Source organism: Heterocephalus glaber, unplaced genomic scaffold (genome assembly GCF_053883595.1).
Source record: "Heterocephalus glaber isolate CG9 unplaced genomic scaffold, H.glaber_assembly_v1.0 deba00001569, whole genome shotgun sequence".
Lineage (NCBI taxonomy): Eukaryota > Metazoa > Chordata > Mammalia > Rodentia > Bathyergidae > Heterocephalus > Heterocephalus glaber.
Window position 1 is genome coordinate 13585473 of NW_028258354.1, and position 21574 is coordinate 13607046.

The 21574-nt window shown below is 38.5% G+C and overlaps 1 protein-coding gene across 30 annotated transcripts in view; it reads right to left on the reverse strand.

Moving 5' to 3' along the window:
• The window catches only part of Saxo6 (stabilizer of axonemal microtubules 6), a 77594-nt gene that overhangs the window by 13550 nt on the left and 42470 nt on the right, over positions 1 to 21574 (reverse strand). For 12 of the 30 annotated variants that reach the window (XM_087192279.1, XM_087192274.1, XM_087192272.1 and 9 more), the window contains 12 exons: positions 19331 to 20734; positions 18298 to 18412; positions 14554 to 14924; positions 13279 to 13413; positions 10882 to 11046; positions 9071 to 9174; positions 8893 to 8992; positions 3649 to 3678; positions 3149 to 3324; positions 1865 to 2170; positions 1028 to 1137; positions 830 to 939 (listed from right to left, as the gene is read on the reverse strand). In XM_087192279.1, the coding sequence (XP_087048405.1) occupies positions 830 to 939; positions 1028 to 1137; positions 1865 to 2170; positions 3149 to 3324; positions 3649 to 3678; positions 8893 to 8992; positions 9071 to 9174; positions 10882 to 11046; positions 13279 to 13413; positions 14554 to 14924; positions 18298 to 18412; positions 19331 to 19348 (1740 nt within the window). In that variant the 5' untranslated portion in view covers positions 19349 to 20734. Of the gene's footprint in view, positions 1 to 829; positions 940 to 1027; positions 1138 to 1864; positions 2171 to 3148; positions 3325 to 3648; positions 3679 to 8892; positions 8993 to 9070; positions 9175 to 10881; positions 11047 to 13278; positions 13414 to 14553; positions 14925 to 18297; positions 18413 to 19330; positions 20735 to 21574 lie in introns of those variants that run through there. The other 18 variants (XM_087192283.1, XM_087192265.1, XM_087192282.1 and 15 more) reach the window with 11 other exon arrangements.

Consider the following 21574-nt stretch of genomic DNA (forward strand, 5'->3'; position numbering starts at 1 on the left):
GGGGCTATAGTGACTTTGGGAAAACTAACTCATGTCACTCCTTAGACATAGTCTTCCCATCACACTGAGAATAAAATTCAAAGTTTCTGCTATGATTACAGGGCCCTGTACACTTTAGCACACTGAAGTCATCACTACACCACTGCTCTCTGGTTCGGCCACCTGACTGCCTCCTGGCTGGCCCTCAAGGAATCAAGAATCCTCTCACCTCAAGGACTCTGCACTTGCTGCTTTCTTTGCCTACAATGTCTTCACAGATCTGCACGGATCAATTCCCACCATCTTCAGGTTCTGCTCCAATGCCACCCTCTTGGTGAGCACCTCCCTGGCCACTGCCCATTCACTTCCCCTGCTTTGAATTCCTCCTTGGTACTTGGCACCACCCATGTCTCCCCTTCTGTCTCTCCCTGACTCCCACGGTCTCTCTCCTCTACCAGAGCACAAGCTCAGGACCAGGACTCTCATCTGTTTTGTTCATACTCCATCTCTAGTCCTAGATAGTGCCAGGAACACAGCCTAAATGCAAATACTGAACAACAGATGTTCAATAAATAATATTGCTTTTCTTCTCTTTCTTCCTGTTGAGTCACTAACCAGCATTTGGAAGTTCAGCAGCAGTAATGCACTGCTATTGCCAGAAAAAAGAAACAAAAAGTCAATACCTTTTCCTTACCAAAAGTAGGTTAACAGTGGCATTTCCACATAAGATGGGCAGAATTTTTTAAAATCTGAAGTAGCATTTTTTTCAAACCTATCTTTCCTTTATTACATGTGACTAAAATAATCAGTTGTAGAAGAAGGTACTTTTCCTTCAAATATAAATATTTACCTTAGTAAAATCATTCTTTGGAGTCTCTATGCCATCCTGAGAAGACAGTTTTCTTCTCTGCTCTGGGATTGGAGGCTTCACCTTTGATGGGGACACTAAAACAGCTCCACCTAAAAAATACAGAAGCCAGGTTTCAATTAAATTAACTGATGTAGAAGAGGCCAGGTAAGTAAGAACTGCGTAGTGTTTGCCCATTACCAACTGCTGGAGTAGTGAGATCATGATGAGTCCTTTGGATTCCACCAAGTTCTCTCAGCTTCGGAGTGGGAAGCCTGCCTCCTTTTCCTGAGGATACAGAAGAATCCGACCTACAAGTGGAAATAATCCATTAGCAAGCGTTTCCTCCAGAAAACATGATCAAAAGTACTTTGTCAATGTGTAAGAGAAGGCCATTTTGTTTCTGAGACAATAACAAATCAATACACAGTTAAACTAAATAATGGAACAAGGGGACAATCACTGCAAGTCAGCGACAACACAGCTAAGAATTCTTCCATTAAGCCAGGGGGCAATCGCCACACTGGCTGCAACAACCATGAAGGAAAAAAGGATTTGGAGTATAGCCATAAAGTTACCAATGGTAAAGAACCAATTCCCAAAGCAATCTGCATATAAAACAAAAAGAATGAGCCATTTTCAGAAATTACTTTTTAAAACATACTAAAAACAGTGTAGTTTCTTTTTCAGTGAGACTTTCAGATACTAATAAACATCATCTTTTTTTCCTTAAACATAAAGAAAGTCATTCACCTGAACACATTTGCAAATCTGGTAAATCATAATTACAGGACATGAATGAAAATAACCCTACTTCCTCCCCAAGTAGCCCCGTGTTTAATTACCAATTAGTGGTGACTCAACTATCTAAGCAGACCAAGTTATAAACCATACAGCAGTGCCTACTTTGTGACATTAGGGTAAAATCCTCGCCTTATTAGTCATAAAATTAAAAGTGTAAACCACTATACTTAAATGACAAAACAAAATACACATTAGTCATGTACAAAGATACACTGAGAAATGTAAAACCCTCACCCTTCTTTTACGCTGTCTGCTTGAGATTTCTCCTGTATGTCCAACTTCTCTAGCTCTCCCATGTGAGCCTGCTTGTCCCTTCCTCTTTCCTCCTCCTCTTCTTTCTCCTCTCTGGGCTGCTTCTGCATGTCTTCACTGGCAGGCTCTGCATCCCAAGCCAGCCGCCTCCTAACAGGTACTGTGGGAGTCTCTGACACACCCCGTTTCTCCATGGTGCTTTTCTGGGGCTGTTCTTCCAAGATATGTCTTTTTTCTTCTAGTTTTGTGGGAAGGCATTTCTGCAAAGTCTTATGGCTTGTGGGATCCCTAAATTGTAAAATAAGTTTCATTTTAAATTTAAGTAGTTTGAGTTTTCTAATTTATAGTAATTTTAGTGAGCTCATCATTTCCTTCCACTGTTCTCAATGTGTCCCACACATATTGCTTTGTCCAGATATTAAAGAAAGAATCAAATTAGGAGTTCATTTTATAGTAAATAGTTACCCCATGTGAAGTTTCTATTAAAATATTCCCAAAACATATATTTTCTTCCCTTACTCCTACCCTCATATAAACATACTTGCTCCTCTAATGACAAAGGTCATACTAGCCTCAAAAGTGGAATTCACAGGCACAAACTAGGACCCAACAAAGTATAACTAATTCAGGTACTAAACTGACATTTGTGCACAAACTCATGTATTTGTGGCCAAGTATGCTGATTCAAACTTTATACTTTAACTTTCTAACACATTAAAAATTAGATTTTGTGATTATCTTTTAAATGAGATATCACATAATTAGAACTTAGAAATTTGGCATGCATGACTATATTAACATACTATAATAACTAAACACTGTTTTATTTGCTATAAACCACTGTGGAAATAAATCACTTTAAAACCCAAAACAGCAGAGAGTTTTCCCATAAAATCAGGGGCCAACCTCTATATGAGTCACAAAATCCATTAATGAATGATAATAGCTGTGTACTAATAGCTTATATTTTGAGTTTTTATTGTCGTTGCCTTTTTTTTACTTTTTAAAGTCCTTGTACATCTACCACATCTTTCTTTCTATTGTGATTGTTGCAAAGAATATTATAAAATCCAGAATTTCATTATGTTAGTTTATATACAAATTATCCATAGAGCATATATAGCCTTATTTTTATAGAGAATAAATTAAAAACAATGAAATAAGTGGTTGCCACAAATTCTCAGTAGTCATGGCATTTTCCTACATCACTCCACGGTACACATAAACTACAACATACTTTTTCACCATCCATAAAGAGCATCTCACCCAGCAAGATCTAATGCTTTGATGTTGCTACTAATGCTTCCTTCCGAGCTAGTGGTTGAAGAAACATCCCAACAGCAATTCTTATCAGACAAAATCTGATTCAGATGGTCCCGAGAAAAATGTGTTCCCTGAACCCGTTTCCTGTAAAACTCAGCCTTTTCTCGAAGTTCTTTAACCTATGTGGGAGTTAAGACATCATCTATTATTGTAAATGCTCCTTTACAAATATCACCAAACAGCATATCAAAGGAACTTCACAAATACAGCCAGAGACCAAGGAAAAAGGAAGGTAAAAATAGCCACATACAGTCATCAGACTATGTGCATTTAAGCAGAAATTAAAACAGGCTAAAGCATGATGCAGTTATTTTATTTCAGACCAGCAAGCAAGGAGAAATTTATAGCAGCTAAGACAAATATTGACATAGTTTTGCTTCAAATGAAATTACTCAAGTATTCTACACATTATTACAGTTTTTAAAAGCTCAAAAGCAACCAACCTCTGCATACCACATGGCATTTAGAGAACCCTAGGGGAGGAATACAGAAACACACTTAATCACAGGTTAATATCATAACTTATATTAATGGGAATCAATGAAATACTGAACCATAGTATTGCTCCTAAACATACAGCAAATGTGTCAATCATTTCTTACTATGTTTAGTAATATTTAATTGAATAATAAAGATATTTTAATATTACCTTGAAAACCACCCACATTCTTGCATGGCTGGGACACTGAGGATGACAGGTAACTTCATTACTATTCCTATTTTCCCACTTCTAAAAGAGTACTCACATGGCATAGCTCCAAGCCTGCCTTTATCTTGGCTTTAACTACAACTGCTTCTGCTAACTAGAGAAGCCCCCACTGGGAGAGCTGCGAGGCTTCCCTCTCCAGATCCCTCAGATTCCCACAGAATCAGCAAAACCTCAATTTTTAAATAATGTATTCAATATATAATTAAGAAGAAATTCTCACAAAATAATAATTGTAATATATTCAACAAGGTGACAGGATATCACAAAAAAATTCTGATGACCTATAGGGCAATCTGAATTCCCTACTATGCAAATAACAGTTTTATATGAAAAGGAGACTTCATAACCTTTTAAATCTTTACTTTATACATCATACTGCCACCTACTGGCTTTTCTAAATATAACTCCACACATTTAAAAAAATCACCCTTAAAATTCTTCTTAAAATCTTTCTTCTTAACAAAACTGTATTTTCTATCATAAAGGTAGACTATTCGTTCTAAAAAGACATCAGGATACTTTGCTAGAATCACACCTGTTTCACATTAAGGGAAAAAGCCAATAATGAAACGTGGTGATGTGAAAGCAATTGGAGAAACATTATCCTTGGCTCCTTAACAAGACACTATTTTGAATCCAAAAGGATAGAAAGTGTTACACTCTAGAGAAATAGTCATCCTACTACTTTAAATGAGCAGAACCAGAAAATAATCCTAAAGGATAATCTGAAATACTGTTTTCTTCACTGCCAAAAGTAAAACTGAGCTATGCTCATTTATCATTTCTAACAATTCTTGTACTTTAAAAGAAAATTTCTAGCAATGGGTTTTTGCACTTAAAGGTAGAACTGAGCCACATGGGTTAAGTCTGGTGAGCTTCTAATCAGGGTACTCTGAATGCACAGAAACCTTGTTAAAAAGTGCCTGATAGACTCCAAATTTTATTTCTAGTAAGTGCCTGCATGTTTCAAACGTTACACGGCCACTCCATCACTTTCATGAAGTCTGTATGCCTTGGCATCACTTCTTCCTCTGTGTTCTCAAAGTCCTCCTTCATTAACCTATGAACTCCTTGAGACAAGGGGAAATACAGCAGTTAAGAAGGCCTGAACGAGACAGCTGGCTGCCAAAGATAAGCAAGAAACTCTCTCGTATTTAATGAGCTTATAGTCCAACAGAGGACCCTAACCTATACCTAAATTAGCCTCCTAATATTGGTACCATCCATACCATAAAAAAACAAGTGAGATATAAACTGAAGGAGAGGATCAAAAGGGGTCTAATCAGGAGTACCCTGTGTGTCAGGAAGAGCAAGAGAGGAGGTGCATTCTCCCTATGTAAGAGCACCTTATTGCTTGACAAACGAGAGAATGAACACAAAGCCTCTCTACATACAGTTTTTCTTTTTTTTTGGTACCAGGGATCGAACTCGAGTCCTCGCACTTGCGCAGCAGGCAGCGAAACCACTGAGCTAAATCGCCGGCCCCTACATACAGTTTTGATATCAATTATATTTAGAAAGGAGAAAGAGGAGACACTACATAGAAATCCCATAAAACTTCAGTTTATTCAGTTCTATTTGTTACTGATATTTAAAACTCAATGCATTAAATTCTCTTCAGCAATATTTATTAATAATCCCAGTGCTAACATCATGTTTTTACAAATACAGGCTTTTAAACTTCTATAATCCTAAATTAAGACAAAAAATTAGGAGGTTGACAGCTCTCCCAAAGTGAAATGTTCTACTACACAGAGAAAAAAAAACAACAGTGTGGATTCAAGAACAACCCCTACAACCAACAACCAGAGCTACTTAAAAGGATAGAAGTAAACCATGCCCAACTCAAAACAACACACACACCCCTTTCTGGGTCAAGTAATGCCATCAGATTACATAATATACAAGTAAATACTACAAGTAGGTTGTTTTCATTACCAAATTACTTTTCCCAAATTAAGAGTTCAACCAAGTCATGGTCGGGGATTTGGTACCGCCGCCTGCCTCACAGGCACAAAGACCCGAATTCGATCCCCGGTACCAAAAAAAAAAAAGAGTTCAACAAAGTCATTTAAAATTTATATGCAGGAAAATCAAACTCAGAAAACTAGACAGAAAAAACAAAACTTGTTTTATCTCAAAAATCATGCCCCAAAATTGAGAAGTCACCTTATGCTTAGTCCATACAATGCCAGTAAAATACACAGTCTCTCAATGGGGGGCTTTATCTTGACACAAAGTCCTATTTGTCTTATTCTTTGTGAAGCATATTAAAATAAGGTTACCTTAACCAATGGTTTGGATGATTAGAAGATTACCTAATAATCAAGTAAAAACTAAATTTAACATAGATTCAGTAATTATTCTGAGGATAGGGATCCAACAATTGCATTTGCTGGTTATTATTGAAAACAATCTTTTAGCTGGGCACGGAGGTGCAGGTCTATATTCTCAGTACTCCGAGGGGCTGAAGCAAGAGGACTGCAAGTTTGAGCCCCAGTGTAGGCAATTTAGTGACTCAGTGAAACACTGTCATAAAACAAAACAATAGAACTAGGAATGTAGCTCAGGACAAAGGCCCTGAGTTCAAGCTCCAGGACCACGCCCCCCCAAAAAAAACTTATAAGTAAGCACTTTATAAAAGCAACAGGTTATAGGGCCAGGAATTTAGCTCAGTGGCACTGCACCTGCCTCGAAAGCAAAAGGTCCTGAGTTTGATCTCCAGTACCAAAAACAAAGCAACAGGTTATATTAGAGATGACAAATATACAACCACCTGAGAAAACCAACCACTTAAGATGTTACACTAATAAGGTAATAGGGGCTTAAGATAAAACATCCTATGACTTCACTACAAATGATTCGATAGGGGCCTGGGGTTTAGCTCAGTGGTTCCACTGCCTGCCTCGCAAGCTCAAGGTCCCAAGTTCAATCCCCAATACCAAAAAAAAAAATTACAAATGATTCAATAAGTATAATATTTCAATAATGTAAAAGAAAATGAAGACGGTTTCTGGACTAGAAAACTGCAACAGGACTCAAAACCTGAGTTAATATTCTCATGATAAAGTCACTGATGTCAAAGTACATCTGAACATGTATATATTCCATTATATCTTTAGGTACCTCTTTATCAGGTATACACAGTAAATGTCTTCTAGGAAAAACTAAGCAGTGAATTTTTAGTAAGTATGGCCCATGTTAAATGACTATAACCCAGTTAATGAAAACTGTGATTAATATCACTGACTGCTGACTTCTTAAAGAAAAACTAATTCTGGGCCGGGGATTTAGCTCAGTGGTTTTGCTGCCTGTGCAGGCACAAGGACCTGAGTTCAATCGCCGATATCAAAAAAAAAAAAAAAGAAAAACTAATTCTTTTCAAACTCAAATTTATTTTTTTGATTATTTCGCTCAAAGAAGTTAAGGTAAACTATTCTCTTAATTTATATTTACAACCACCAGTAGGAATTAATAAAACAAACAAAAGGTTACATTACCAAGATATCTTAATAGGAAATCTTGACAAATGAGATCTTAACGACATTGTCCTCCATCAGGATTAAGACAAGGAATTTTACCTGATGACTTTAACAACCTCTCAGTCCACTTAATGCTTATATATGAAACATAAATACCAACTCAGCTTAAAGAAGTCTGAGACAAAGAGAGAATCTTTCCAAAACAAGAGTTTCTGATGACCTGGACCAAGTGAAGTGCCTATATACCACAGGTCAGTGGCCAGCTCCTGTTTATTGACCAACCTGGGCCACAGTGATCGCACTGTGTTCTGCCTATGTCCCCTCCCCAGCTTTCCTCCAGGCCTCACTGGATTCCCCAGACACAGAGGTCCTTGCCAAGATCTTCAATATTCATAAAGGGCTTAAGAGTTTAGCTGACTTCCATCATGGCTGCTTCTGACACTCATATTTGGAACTTGACTTCACCAGGGCAAACATATGAATGCTGCTGTCCCAGGAACTTTCTATCTCTTCCTGTGCTGTCTCGGAGTCATGCTCAGGCGGAGAGCACCAAGAGCAGGCATAGTGGGAAGAATCAAGTAACCTCCTTCAACGACATGAGCAACACAGACATGGCCAGGACATATTCTGGGAAGTGCCAGGGCAGAGAACCAGCGGCAGTGCTAGCACCTTCCCTCAGAGCTGATGACACACAACTCCTGGCCATGGTTTTCAGCACTGAGCTAAATACGAGATTCATTGCCCACCCAAATTATCCCTTTTCTTACAATGATGGATGGCCGGGGGGGGGGGGGGCAGATTAGTATTGATAGTACAACAAAAAATGTTTTAATTTAGCTTGTGCACACAGAAAAAGGAAAAAAAACTGCCAAGATATGATTTTAAAGATGTAATTATACAATAATCAAAAATGTTTCATTGTTTATCCCTTGACTATAAGAAGCTCCACTAAAGTAACACTTCTCAGGTGTAAGAAATAATTACCCTTTCCTAAAACCTACATTTAGGTCTCTAGAATTTCTCCCCTACATCATGCTACCTCAAATAGCACCCACACCTCTAAGAGTTCAGGCTACACCTTCCTTCTGCCTACTGCAATAACAGTTCACACTGAGAGTGGGCTCCACTGTCACACACATAATTTTCTCTTGAAAATTAATCTTCAGTTGAGGGCTTGGAGGTCTGGATATTATAAAAAAATCAAATCTATAATGATACAATTCTATAAATTGAGTTCACACAACTGAGTTAGCAAAATAAAATGTTTACTGAAAAATTATTTTTTAAAATTAAAAATGTCTAAAACAATTTTTATATATAAAAACAATAAACACATTGATAAATCATATCTTAATGCATACAACTTTCACTTCCTGATACTTGTAGTGCTATTATTGTGTCACATAGCTTTATAGGCCTCTATTACTAAATGAAAATCACTGTGAAATTAAAATGTTATACATGCTACAAGAAAATGTGAAATTATGGACACCCACCTGATTTGGCATGTCTTCTTTCACACGTGTCCAAGATCCAGCTTTATATAAATATTGAGCGGGGCTCAGAAATTTTGCTCTATATTCAGAATTCACCTTCCTAACAAAGACGAAATGAAAATAAGTATTTTGCTAGGTTGACCACCTACATACTATATTTTCCTTATAAAATACATACCCAAGCCTTTGATGTCTCCAAGGAGTTAGCTTCTTTTTAGCCTGGTTTGAGTCTTTTGATGCCATCTCTGCTTCTAATTTTAAAGGATCAACCATTTCATTACACTAAAATAGAAATAATATAAGCTTTTATGGTTAAAACATGTTATACGTTAAAGTAAAAAACATAGGTGCTATAAAGGTAGGCTTGGATATTAATTCTGTCTTTAGATGTAAGTTTATAATCCCAGGACTGAGGGAAGCTGAGACAGGAGAATGATAATTTAAGTTCTACTGGGCAACTCTGTAAGACCTTGACTCAAAATTTAAAAATAAAAATGAAAAGGGGTAGGGATGTAACTCAATAGTAGAGCACCTCAACACCACCACCAATAAAAAAGCAAGTTTTAACTAACAATGATCTAGAAATCACAAGAATGTTTTGAAACCAGTATTTTTAGGGTTTATATTTTGCTGTGTTTGTTGTGTAATACTGAGAACTGAGCTCAGGGCCTTTGCACCAAGCCACATCCCCGACCTTCTTTTCATGTTACTTGGAAACAGTGTCTCACTGAGATGTCCATACTAGGCTCTTTCTTGTGATCCTCTTGCCTCAGACTCTCAGAGTGCTGGGATTACAGTTGTGCACCCCATGCCAACCTAGCTAGTTTGTTTTTGTATTTTGAAGATCTGGATATAATTTCATCTTCTAACAATAAAGGTTTAGATCCTAATGGAAGGAAATTCAAAGACTAACAAATGCTTACTTAAAATAAACAAGCTTACTATATATTGAACAGTCATTTTAGATTGACCCTTGATATTCTACATTTTTGTTGTTGTTTTTGTTTGAGGCAGAGTCTCACCATGCAGTTTAGGCTAGCCTTGTACCCCAGGCCTCAAGCTCTCAGCGATTTCCTTGCTTCAGTCTCCTGAGGGCAGGGATTACAGGTGTGCATCACCACAGCCAGTTCATTTAATTGTTATACTAATTAAATGTAAGGTTCTGATGAATAAATTACCACAATATTTTACTAAATAATGTAAAACTTTTTTCCCCAAGAATGTCAAAGTTCCCCCAAAAAATCCAAACACACACACACAAACTTTAAACTGAAGCTTAAGCATGCTAATATAATGCCAGTATAATGCACATAATTTACTTCAGTGTATACAAACAACTACTTCTTTGTGTGGCCACAATTTTACTTTTAGTCAATATACTTTCTATTTTTAGGAAACATCAAGTATCTGGTATCAACATTACAGGAAATTCAAAAAGAGTATTTAAACTTCATTTTCCTATAATTTACAATGATTTTTAGCCAAATGACACAACTTAAAAGTGGCTACACAAACAAGCAGCTGTTTTATATACTGAAGAAAATTATTGTATGTAAACTATACTGGTATGAAATTAGCATGCTTAAGCTTCAATAATTACATACACATATATTTCTATTACTTAGAGTATGTATTTCTGTTATTCCTGTTACCCCCGGGACTTATACTACTGTAAAACCAATTATTTGACATTAGACATAATAGACTTACACATTGTATTGCTAAGTACCCATCACACTGTGTTAGTTTTATTTACCTATCTGTCTCTCCACTAGCCTAAGAGCTGCTTGGGGTTTAAGTGTTTGCTATCCCTGTTCTTTCAGCATCAATCCAGTGCCTGGCTTCAACAACATAATGAGCATGTGACATTTGATGAATAAACAGATGAATTAATGGGCTAGCAAAAAAAAAGTTCAAATGAAAGGAAATTCAAAGAGTCTAAAATAATGGGTATTTTGTTTTGTTTAAAGGTTGAAAGTTGACAAATACCTTCTCAGGAGATACTGTTTCAAGATTTCCGTTTTCTTTCAAATTCTTTCTCAATTTTGGTTCCTTCACTGGAGATAAACCCTTGAAATTTCGTTTGTACTCAGTTTCATGGATGATTGAGTTACCTTTGAATTGTGGAACAAATTTGCTTTTATTGTGGAAAACCTTAAAATAAAAATTAGTTTAGTTTAGTTCTTTTGTTTCTTGAATAATACAAAACTTAGGTCTTCAACTCCTTTTAAAATTTCATATATGTATTTGAATTGTAGAACACAAAAAAGCAAAATTATATTTGACTCTAACTTCATTTCACATGTCTAATAGCCAATGGTCAACTTTCTGTAGTGAAAGAATAATCGTGATTGTAATCAAATAATTCTTAAGCCAAAATGAGTAATAAATCATACTTGTGTTTGACCTTTTATCCTCAGTTTCCTACCCACCTCCCAATAGTTTGGTAATATGTTAAGTAAAATAGGTACATGTTAATAATATGACCATGGACATTAACTTTATTAAGGCAACTCTTGTTAACTGTATAGGGTTTTCTGTTTCTTCACATGAATTTTCTTTCTTCCTGAAATAATATAAAATTCTTAATATTTTGAATTCCTAGTACATTCATTCTGTTTTTTTTTTCCTTTGCTTATTTTTAGCTTTTTCATTAAGTCAAGGAAAATGTTCAGGTGAGTATAATACGTCTCTTTCAGAATGTTTTCTTCTACCCTTAATATTTTACAGTATCATTTCCATCTTATGGTATAATATCCTTGATTACAAAGAAAGTAATAGAAAAGATGGGGTGCTCAGGTAAACCACACAGTATTGGGGCTTTGTCATGCTAAGGAGCACATCTTCATACAGATCCAATCTGACAGGATACCTCTTTTAATATCATAAAACTTCAAGAACTTCCCAGTCAAAAACTGTTCTGATTCCTTTACATATTAATATAAGACATCCTTTCAGAGAACAGGTGTCTAATAAAACTGAATTTTTCCATTAGAGGCTCGCCAGCAACAAGCGCTGAAAGCTTGTCACTGAGCTCTTCAATTCACAGATCCCAAAATTAATGTTTTGAACTTACAAAGAGCATTTGCTTCCAAAAGAAATTCTTTGAAACCCTCACTAATAAAATCAATAAAATTACTAGTGAAGATGTTGTTAGTGACTTATTGTATATTATATTTCTAATTCTATAAAAATAACATTTCTATACAATGCTTTTACTGACATGTAAAATTATCCTTAGGGCTTTGATTTGAATCAGCTCTATCTTACAGTCAAATTCTTACAGTCAAAAAATTGAACAATCATAATTTTCAGTTAATAACTGATTTTTAGATACACTTACTATCCAAGAACATCTGTGACCAAGCAAAAGTCCTATTCCCTAGGTTAATAACATACCACTTTCTATTAATTTACATGTTCCTAAAATGTTATATCAGCTTTAGTAACAAACCCAAAGCTGCTACAATTTATATGATCACTGGTGTTATTATCTTAGAATAAGATGATTCATGCTCCTGTCGCTGAATCTAATTATCCTCTCAGCTTTTAGAGACATATAATGAATACAAGTGAATGATGAAGTATAAGAGAAAAGGAGTATCAGAGTGTGGGGAGTTGTGTGTGTGTTTATAAAGAAAAATACAAAGGCCAGGAAAAAGAAAAGACTTAGCTGCCATGATATTAAAAGTGGAGGTATTTCCTACTGAGCCCTGAGAGTACTATATGATTAAAAACATAACAGATTTCAAAGTCTAAGATCTTTCTAGAGGATGGTAATAGTAAAACAACAGAATGTTTATTAGAAATGGTACCTCAATATTAAAATTGTGCAAGAGTGTCATAAAATCTAGTAGCACATTTAGTCATAATTATAGCTTTTAAGTTTTATACAGTTGTCAGTTCCTATTATTGTCCATCTGATACAATGACTAAATTACATTTCTTGTATTACTTTCACCACATTTTGTATTTATTTAAACATTCAAAATAAGTATGCCTTCTTAAAAGAAACATGCAAAAAAAATTAATCAACTAAACACAATAGAATAGAATAAAACCAACTGAATAGTTTTAACTTAAAAATCAAAAAGGTCTTTTGGCATGCAAAAAGTTACCAGCTCCCCAGGTTTTCTTTACGCTGTCTCATATTTAGTGCATGTGATGGATCTGGCAACAATGATCATCAGTAGCCTAGGACAGTATAATATTACTACTATAAATCATAAGTAATAGGGTGATTTTAGTAAAACTCTCATTCTGTTTTCTAGAAACTACCTCCAGGTCTACTCAGTACCACATTTCTTCTAGTTCTGAGGTCTATGTATCTACACATCACTAGATCAGACGACGATATTCAGAAGTATATTACATCCTTTCAGCTACCTGATCAGCTGCAACCACTGGCGCCGCTTCTTTACAGGTCTTCCAGATGAACTGCCTTTGATATTCAGAATTTCTCAAGGCACTATGTGAAGGAACAACAGTCAAACCAGCTTTCCTACGCAGAAGTCTATCCAACTGTTAGGAAAAGAAAAATCCACTCAAAGCCCCCAAAAAACCTATTCAAACTTTAAACTGTGCTAAAACAAAACACATAACATGAAAATTCTTTTAACAAATTTTAAGTAGATCCTCAGTATTGCTAAGCAGATGCACACTGTTGTGCAACAAACTTTTTTCAACTTTAAGTAATTTTTTTTCCCTTCTCCCAGGTAGCAGGGATCAAACTCAGGACCTTGTGCGTGCCAAGCAGGCACAGTGCCACTGAGATACATCCCTGGCCATAATCTCTTTCTAAACAGTCAAACTATTTAAAATTCCTTTCATAATCATATCACAGAACTATTATGCATCCCTGAAAAAGATAACATTTCTCAGTCTCTTTCCATCAATCATTATCAAAAATCCACAGTGCCTTGCCTTATCCACACACTCCTCCTTTGGACACCCCTCCCCTTAACCAGCAGACTCACATATCAAAGTCCTTGATTCCCCTACACCCCCTGGCTTTTTTACCAAGCCACAGATGCTTCTCCAGCACTCCCAAACACCTCTCCAGGGTTCCAGTCAGTGGTGGAAGTGAAACAGGGAAGCAGCAGTGGGTTGAAAAAGAAATGTAGGCGGCAGTAAGATCCACACACAGGCCCCTGCAGCCTCTGCTCATGTGCTCACACAGACCTGCCCCAGGCCAGCGATGATATAAGAGAACAGAAATGCAAGATCTTTGAGAGCCAGCCAGAATTCTCCTTCTGTCAACTGAGACTCTGTTTTCCTGCTGGTACACAATAAGAACTTGGAAAGGCGATAGGGAGAAGTCAGCTTAGCACCCCTGCCAGAAGTAATGGCCTACTCCCCTTCTGTCTCAACCTGATCTGTCCCTTAGGATTCAAGTGCTGATCTACGATGAAGAAAATCCAGAAGCAGGCTACCCACCCAGTGAAGGCATATCTTAGCATAACCTGTACAAAATGTCAGGTGTACAGAATAGAACCATTCTCCATAATTAAAGCCAACACCTCTTATCAACTATACAATAGAGACAAAAATAACAATGGAAAATTTGAAACATAAATATAATATTCCTGACATGATGGTGAAACCAATAAAGAATTCTATGCTTTTGAAATAAAAAAAAAAAACAATTTGATTTGTGCCTACCCCATTATCTACATTTTCTGAAAGCATCTTGGTAGAATGTTCCTGTTCCACATTTTCATTAACCAGTATGTGGTTTGTTACTACATCCTCAGTCTTTTCCACAGGATCTAAAGCCCCTCCAGCTCTGGAGTCTGCAGAATAAGATCTGGTTCTCTTGGGAACCCTGGAGGCCCCTAGTGAAAGAACTCTTTCTTGGTTAAAGTCTTCTTTTTGTTCTGCCTCTGATTTTGGTGTTTCTGGGGCTTCAGGTTCTGGTGATGCAGCCACATCATTCTGTGATATAGCTCCATTCCACTTGAGAGATTTTGAAATCTGTGGGTCATGGTAAGGGACTCTTCTTTTTGAAATAAAACTGGGCTCTTTTGTGATCCCTGCAAAACATAGTACACAAAAATAGAAGCTAGCAAAGCACAGTTACAAAGATAACTTTTAATAACACTTATGAAAGTTGAAATGGAATTTAAAGCTCAGTTGATATATGCATATAACATAATTTCCTTCAGACTACAGAATAAAAAAACTAAGTACAGTTTTTCAACATAAAATATGTAATTTTCCTTTAAAGAAGTATTAAGAGTTTAACTATAAGAAAAAATTAAAAATTGGGGTCACAATGTTCAAGATCTTCATGCAAGTCACTTCAATTGCAAGATGATGGCCCTGGCAAGTCAGGCAGTACACACTGCCTCCGTTTCCAATTACTTTCTTGTGCTACTTAACAGAACAAAGGGCCCTGGTCTGTCAAAGTTTGGAACTTTTCACAAAGCTTCTCTTATGTAAAGGAGACCAGGATGAGAAGAGATGGGATGACATTATGCTAGATCTTGGTTCTACTTTGCCTTGATTTCCTGAGAATTAAAAGGAATGAAGCCTCTTCACAAAAGCTAAGGTACAATTTCTCTATATTTCTGTCTGGCAAGCAAATGTCCAAATACTTTACCTTCTACTGAGGTTAAAAACGAGCTCTGCAGATGACAGCCACTAAGATACTGCCCTAGTTTTGTAGCCATTCTTTAAATAGAAAGACTACTGCATGGTGGGGAAGGAAGATTTAAGAACAGAATGGAAAGTAGACAGAAATATGCCATGAAGCAAAGCCCAGCACTTCTTAGCCTCTCTCATGGATGCTTTGCCATTGAACCCAGGGTTCCTATCTTTACAGGGTACCCTGTAACAGTGGTCTTCAAATGGGTGTGTATATGCCTGGGTGGACCAAAACATGCAGTGGGTAAACAGATATGACCATTTTCCAGATCCAAAACTCCACGTGTACTCTTGCGTGACAGTGATCTATCTGCCTGAGGGCTGCACATGCCATCTGCAGTTCCTTTTCCCGTCACCCCTTTCACAGTCATCCTACTCCAAGACAGACACACCTCTCCACCAACCAGGAACCTCCCATGGCACGTCACCCCAACGTATAACAAAGTCTCTGGAGTGAGGGTACAGACAAAGGGACAACTCAAGAAAGCATTATTCCTCAGGGAGAATATTTGACAGGAAAGCAAAGGCAAAGACTAGAAAAAATAAAAGAGGATCATACAGTCTGGGTCTTTTCCATCTACATATCTTAGTGAAGTTCAGGTATGAGAGAGGGTAGTCATATGAAATGCACATGTGCACGTTAATTTTGAACTGAAAGATAAAGTTAGACTTTTTCTCACAGAAAAAACACTGATTGGTGGCTCAGTTTGGCAATGAGAACTGAGTTTCCCAATTATCTGATGAACATATCCATAAATTAAATGGCTAGGTTGAATGAGCCAAAGCATATCCTTTTAAATTATTTGTAAAAACTTTGAATAAAAAATTTAATTGAAAAATGTGTGAATGGGGACAAAAGATTTTCTAAAGTCTTTTAGGAAGTATGAAAGCAAAAAATGTTTAGAGGCTACTGCCTTAGACTTCTCGCTGCTTTAACACAGAATCAGGATTTGGGTGCATGAGCAAAATAAAAAATTTTGGGCAAGATTCTCAAATGGTTTGTCCTTTGTCTCCCAGCACCAACAAATCCTCAAGAGAGAAAAAAAAATACATTACATTAAGAGAATGAAAGTACAGCCAGCCCCAGATAAAGCTGCTGTTGCTCCTTGCTAACCTTCTACCTCTGTTTCTGAGCCTCCTGGAGTTCTCAATCCGGTCTTCCCCCTACCCAAATCTCCGACTAACATTCCTCCCCCAGACTATTCCTTCCTTCAAAACATACCAGGCTCCAGTGTGGCTTTGCTCTCACGATCTCCTCCATCACTTTCCCTCAAACGTAGTTAACCTAATCTAAAATGCTTCACGGGCAACTGAGTAGTTAACCAACTGTACAGCATTCCGTATCTTTCTCTCTGGGCCTTCAGTGGGATAGCTACACTTTATAAGCATTCTTAACCTAATGAAGCCTCAAATGCATGGAAATTCTGGTTGCATGGAAACAGGATTATGAGCAGATGCTCTCAGCCCACTGCCTGAGAAGGAGGGACACCTCATCTTAAAAGTCAGGCCCTAGGCTAAGCATCCTGATGCTTCAGAGGGACCTGCTCTCACCTAGTCTTTGTTCACCAAACCTAATTCTAAAAATTCTTCTTATTTTATTAATTTCCCGGCTTGGCACCCAATTCTGGCTTTAATTATTGATCATATGAGGGATCTACATATAACACGTCAGTCATTCTCACACATCACCTATGGGGCACACAGCACTGACCTGTGTGTATGTACCAGGCCCTTAACAAGCAGCCTCTCATTTAGTCCCTCCTAGCAAGCCCGTACAAGCCCCACTTATGAAAACAGGCTCACTTTGCCCAGGGGGCTCACTTTGCCCAGGGTCATACAGTACCATGGATTTAAACTTAGGTTTATTCATTCATTTAAATATTAGGCCAAGAGAAAAAGGGAAGGGGGAGGGAGGAGATGGTGATGATAAAAGAAGTAAGACGTGTTATGTGCGTGTACCAACTCCCCACGATGAATGTAAACATTATGTACAAGCATGTAATAATAAAAATTAAAATTTTAAAACAGAAAAGTTTTAATAAGCAGTAGAGTATTCCAAGATTCTGAGTTAGATACTGAGAAGGACCAAGGAGACAGAACTCTGCTCTCAGAGATCCTATAGTCTAGTGAGGAATAAATTTTAAACTCGCAAGTACAATAAAGTCAATATCTCTTCTATCCTTCTCTGGGAATTACTGGCCTAGGGTTCAGGGAGAAAGGATGTATAATGACAAGAACATGACCTCTAAACTTAAGGGCTCTAAACAAAACAGGCTTGATTTCAAATCATGGCCCTGCCACTTACTCTGACCTGGGGCAAGCTACCTAGTCTACCTAAGCTCCCATTCCTCAAGATTTGAGAAACTCTTTCCCAGGCTTGTCCCCTCCCTCTCAGTTTTGAGGTCCCAGGTCAAACATTACCTCCTCAGAAGAGCCTTTCTTGACCATTCAATCTAAAGTGTACTCCTTCTAACCCACTGCTCCCTCTTGTTACCTATCACACTCTCTACTATTTTACACACAACTTGAAATCTCATTTATTTATTGAGTTACCTGTTTACTGTTTCCACAGTTAAGGGATTTTGTCTTGTTCGGGGCTATATTCCTAGGACTGGGAAATTGGTGCCATAGTAATCTCACAGTATTTATTAAATAAATGAATGTGTCAAACAGGCCATCTGGAACTGGAATAAATCATTTTGTAAACTTAGCCCAAGGTATATATCCAAACTATAAGGCCTGTTAGTTTGCTCAACTTACCTAATTGATCTGATCTAAGTCCAGCCCATGGGTATTTTCTCCCTCCTGAGGAATTACAGGACTCTGACAAATAGGACTTTTTCCACAGAAAGTTTCTCTGGTATTCACTCAGCCCCTGTAATGCAAAGTGCAGTTTAAGAATAGTGCATGCTCAAGCGCAAGGACCTGAGTTCGATCCCCGGTACCAAAAAAAAAGAATAGTGCAATGAACGTAAGTGTTGTTATAAAGCACCCATCAGTAAAAATAACTTCTGAACCTCCAAAGCCCGTTGAAACTGATAATTAAACAGACAAGCTCCTTAATAATAGCTAATATGTAACCAGCCCTGTGCTAAGAGGTTCATGTGTTACATCCTTTAATCCTCATAACCACTTGAGGCAGATGCTAGCAGGCATCTGAAGCTCAGAGAGGCTACCTTTTTGAAAATTCTTGGATTCCAAAGTGTGAGCTCATCTTGTGACAACCGAAGTCTTCACTATAGATTTTTCCTAAGTTCCCACTCAGCACACAATATTGGTATGCCTAGCACCTTTTGATATGTAAGTAGTCAACCAAAGAAGACAAATTCCTCTCCCATTGTAGGCAGAATTAGGATTTGAGGAACGCTGTGGCCACCTGTTATGATGAAGGGTGCGAGTCCTGACAGCTACCGGACACTACTCTTTCTTTTCTGAGAACCCATTTCTCACACAAAGTTTTAAAGGGAAGAGAAAATAAACACTAAACTGTGTGACGGGCCACAGATGTCACTTTTCGTCCGCATTACAAAGTGCCTTCCTCTCGATTTCGCTCCTGAGTCCCCCCAAATAAATCTGTCTCAACACCATGTAACTGTCCAACACAGGGCAACTCGGAAATGTGAGGGAGCAGAGAGGAGCCCAGCCAAGAAGAGCAGCATCCCCGGGGCCGCAGCAGGAGCTCGGGGCCCGCAGCTCTGCCACGCCGAGGTGCGCGGCGCAGAAACCCGCACGGCCCCCGCGCCCCACCCCGGCTCGCGCCGGCAGCCCTCGGGCTCCGAGACCCCAGCCCCACCTTGAAGCGCACTGGCATGTCTCCGGACGCCGGAGCCCCCCGCCACTCCGACAGTTAACTGGACACAAAACCCGGAGGGGGCGGGACGACAACAGGCGGTTCCCTAGCAAGGGCCCGGGCCTGGCGTCCCCGACTACGCGCCGGCGCACTCTGCGTCTCTCGCCTAGAGCCCTGTAGCTCTGCTTTTCCCCTCCCATTTTGAAGCCTGAGGCCCAATAGAGACTCGAATAATATCTTGGCGTCATTACTATTAGACCAATCACTGCCCGTGCCAACTCCTGCAGGCTAAAAGAGATGGCGGGCCGAATGCTGACCAATGAGGCTCCTGGAAGCGGGATGGGCGGGGCCCCGCGGGAGCTTCGTTTTGAGAGGATCGAGGGTTCCTGAGTCGCAGCTCTACGCATCAATAAGTTTGCGTGCTGGTGAGGTTCGGGTGTGTCCTGCCCAGGTTTTTGACATCATAAAGCATGGAAGTGTTTTCTTCATCCCAAAAGGTATGACAGAATCAAATGTTTCTTTTTTCTGAAAGGAAAATGTTCGGGTCTATTCGGCTGAAAATCAGTTCCTGGAACCGACAGCCACGTGACACTATTTATTATCAAATCAAAAGGGATAATGTCGAAAAATAGATATGACTTAGGCAGGTTGGAATAAATTTTATTGAAACGCGAAAGAAACATTGCTGTCTTCCCCCACAAATCTTTGTCTGCCTCCTCCACCCGCCTTGCCCCAAACAAGATATACACGCAGCGCTTAGATTAGAAAACATTTATTACAGGTGCCTGTGAGTCTCAGCTTCCAAACCGTCAGCCTTGTCCCCCACTACCACCACCACCGTTTAAAAAAGAAAAAAATGACACCTGATTTTAATGACGTATAGCCATCATCAACAACTATTCTTGGTAGAACACCTGCTGTCTCACGAATGAGAAAGAAATTGCCCAGACAGCCATCTAATACACTTGAAAAGGATGTGGATATGTTTATTCAATAATAGTACAATGCATTGTGTGCTCGATTTCCAATTGGGAAGTGTAAATGAAAAGGGCTACAGGAGTTTGGAACAGGGAGTCATCCCTGAGGGTGGAGATGACCTGAAAAGGGTCAGGAAGAAATAAAACATCCTCAGACTGAAGTCTAGAAGGGCTGCAAAAAATAGAGGGAATCGAACGATCAGATGGTAAATGCTTGGTTGGAATGCTGCCAGGTGTCTTCCAGGAACAAGGACTATGGTGCCTTCAATGTTTGTCATTTGCTCATGATAAAAGTATACCTCCTTCAAAGGTTCAAATATTAAACCAGCCCTTGATGTTCCCCTTTAAGCATTTTCTGCAAAGGCTTGTCCTCCTGATTTCTGTTCTTCATCATCTCTGAAATACCTAAAAATTCATTTGAAGGAGACACCTGACATGTGAAACAAAGAGAATATTAAATTAGTCCCTATGCAGCCATGCAGCCAGGGGGCTCTTGATTATTGTTAATTAGTGATGACAGCATCTCTGTAGTGTAAATTAAGAATGGCACAAACAAGACACAGTGGAGCATAAAACAAAAATCCTCTGCAGGAAAGCAGCCCAGATCTTACAGGGTAAGAAAAACATTGCTCTGGTTGTACACACAGCTTTGTTTACCACATAATGCTAAGGTGAAAATCAGCAAAAGCAAGCATATAGAATGTAGCCTGTCTGCTAAACAAAGATAATGATAAACACAGTAGAGCTCTGCTGAGCAGGGAATAAATGACAGGAAAACCAAACAGCAGGGGGTAAATATAATGTTGTCACAGCCTAGATTTGCTAGAGAGGTGTTATAAGGATCAAGAAGGAAGAATATTTTACTTTTTTATTGGTAAGAAAAACCTACCCCTAGCTTATGAGACAAAGTTATAGAATGAAAAAAGGCACAACCTCAGTTAATGAGTTTTGTAGCCTGTATTTCACCAGTTCCTTTCTTCTCTCCTACTACATAAACAGACCCAGTGCCCTTCCAAGTTCCACCCAAGAGTTTCTCAGGTGTCCCTAGGAGAGGTTTCACATGTGCTACATGTGTTTGCCCAGCAACATGCAGCATGCAGTGTGCCCAGGAGCACTGCCACTTGTTTCAGTGGCCACACATCTGTAGGTGTCATTGTTGCTGCTGGCCATCAAAACCACGTTAGCTTAGTACTAGTAGCTATGCCTCACACTGCCCAACTGTAGGGTAGGTAATCCATAACAAAGTGCCTGTCTCCCCTTTTATGTGGTC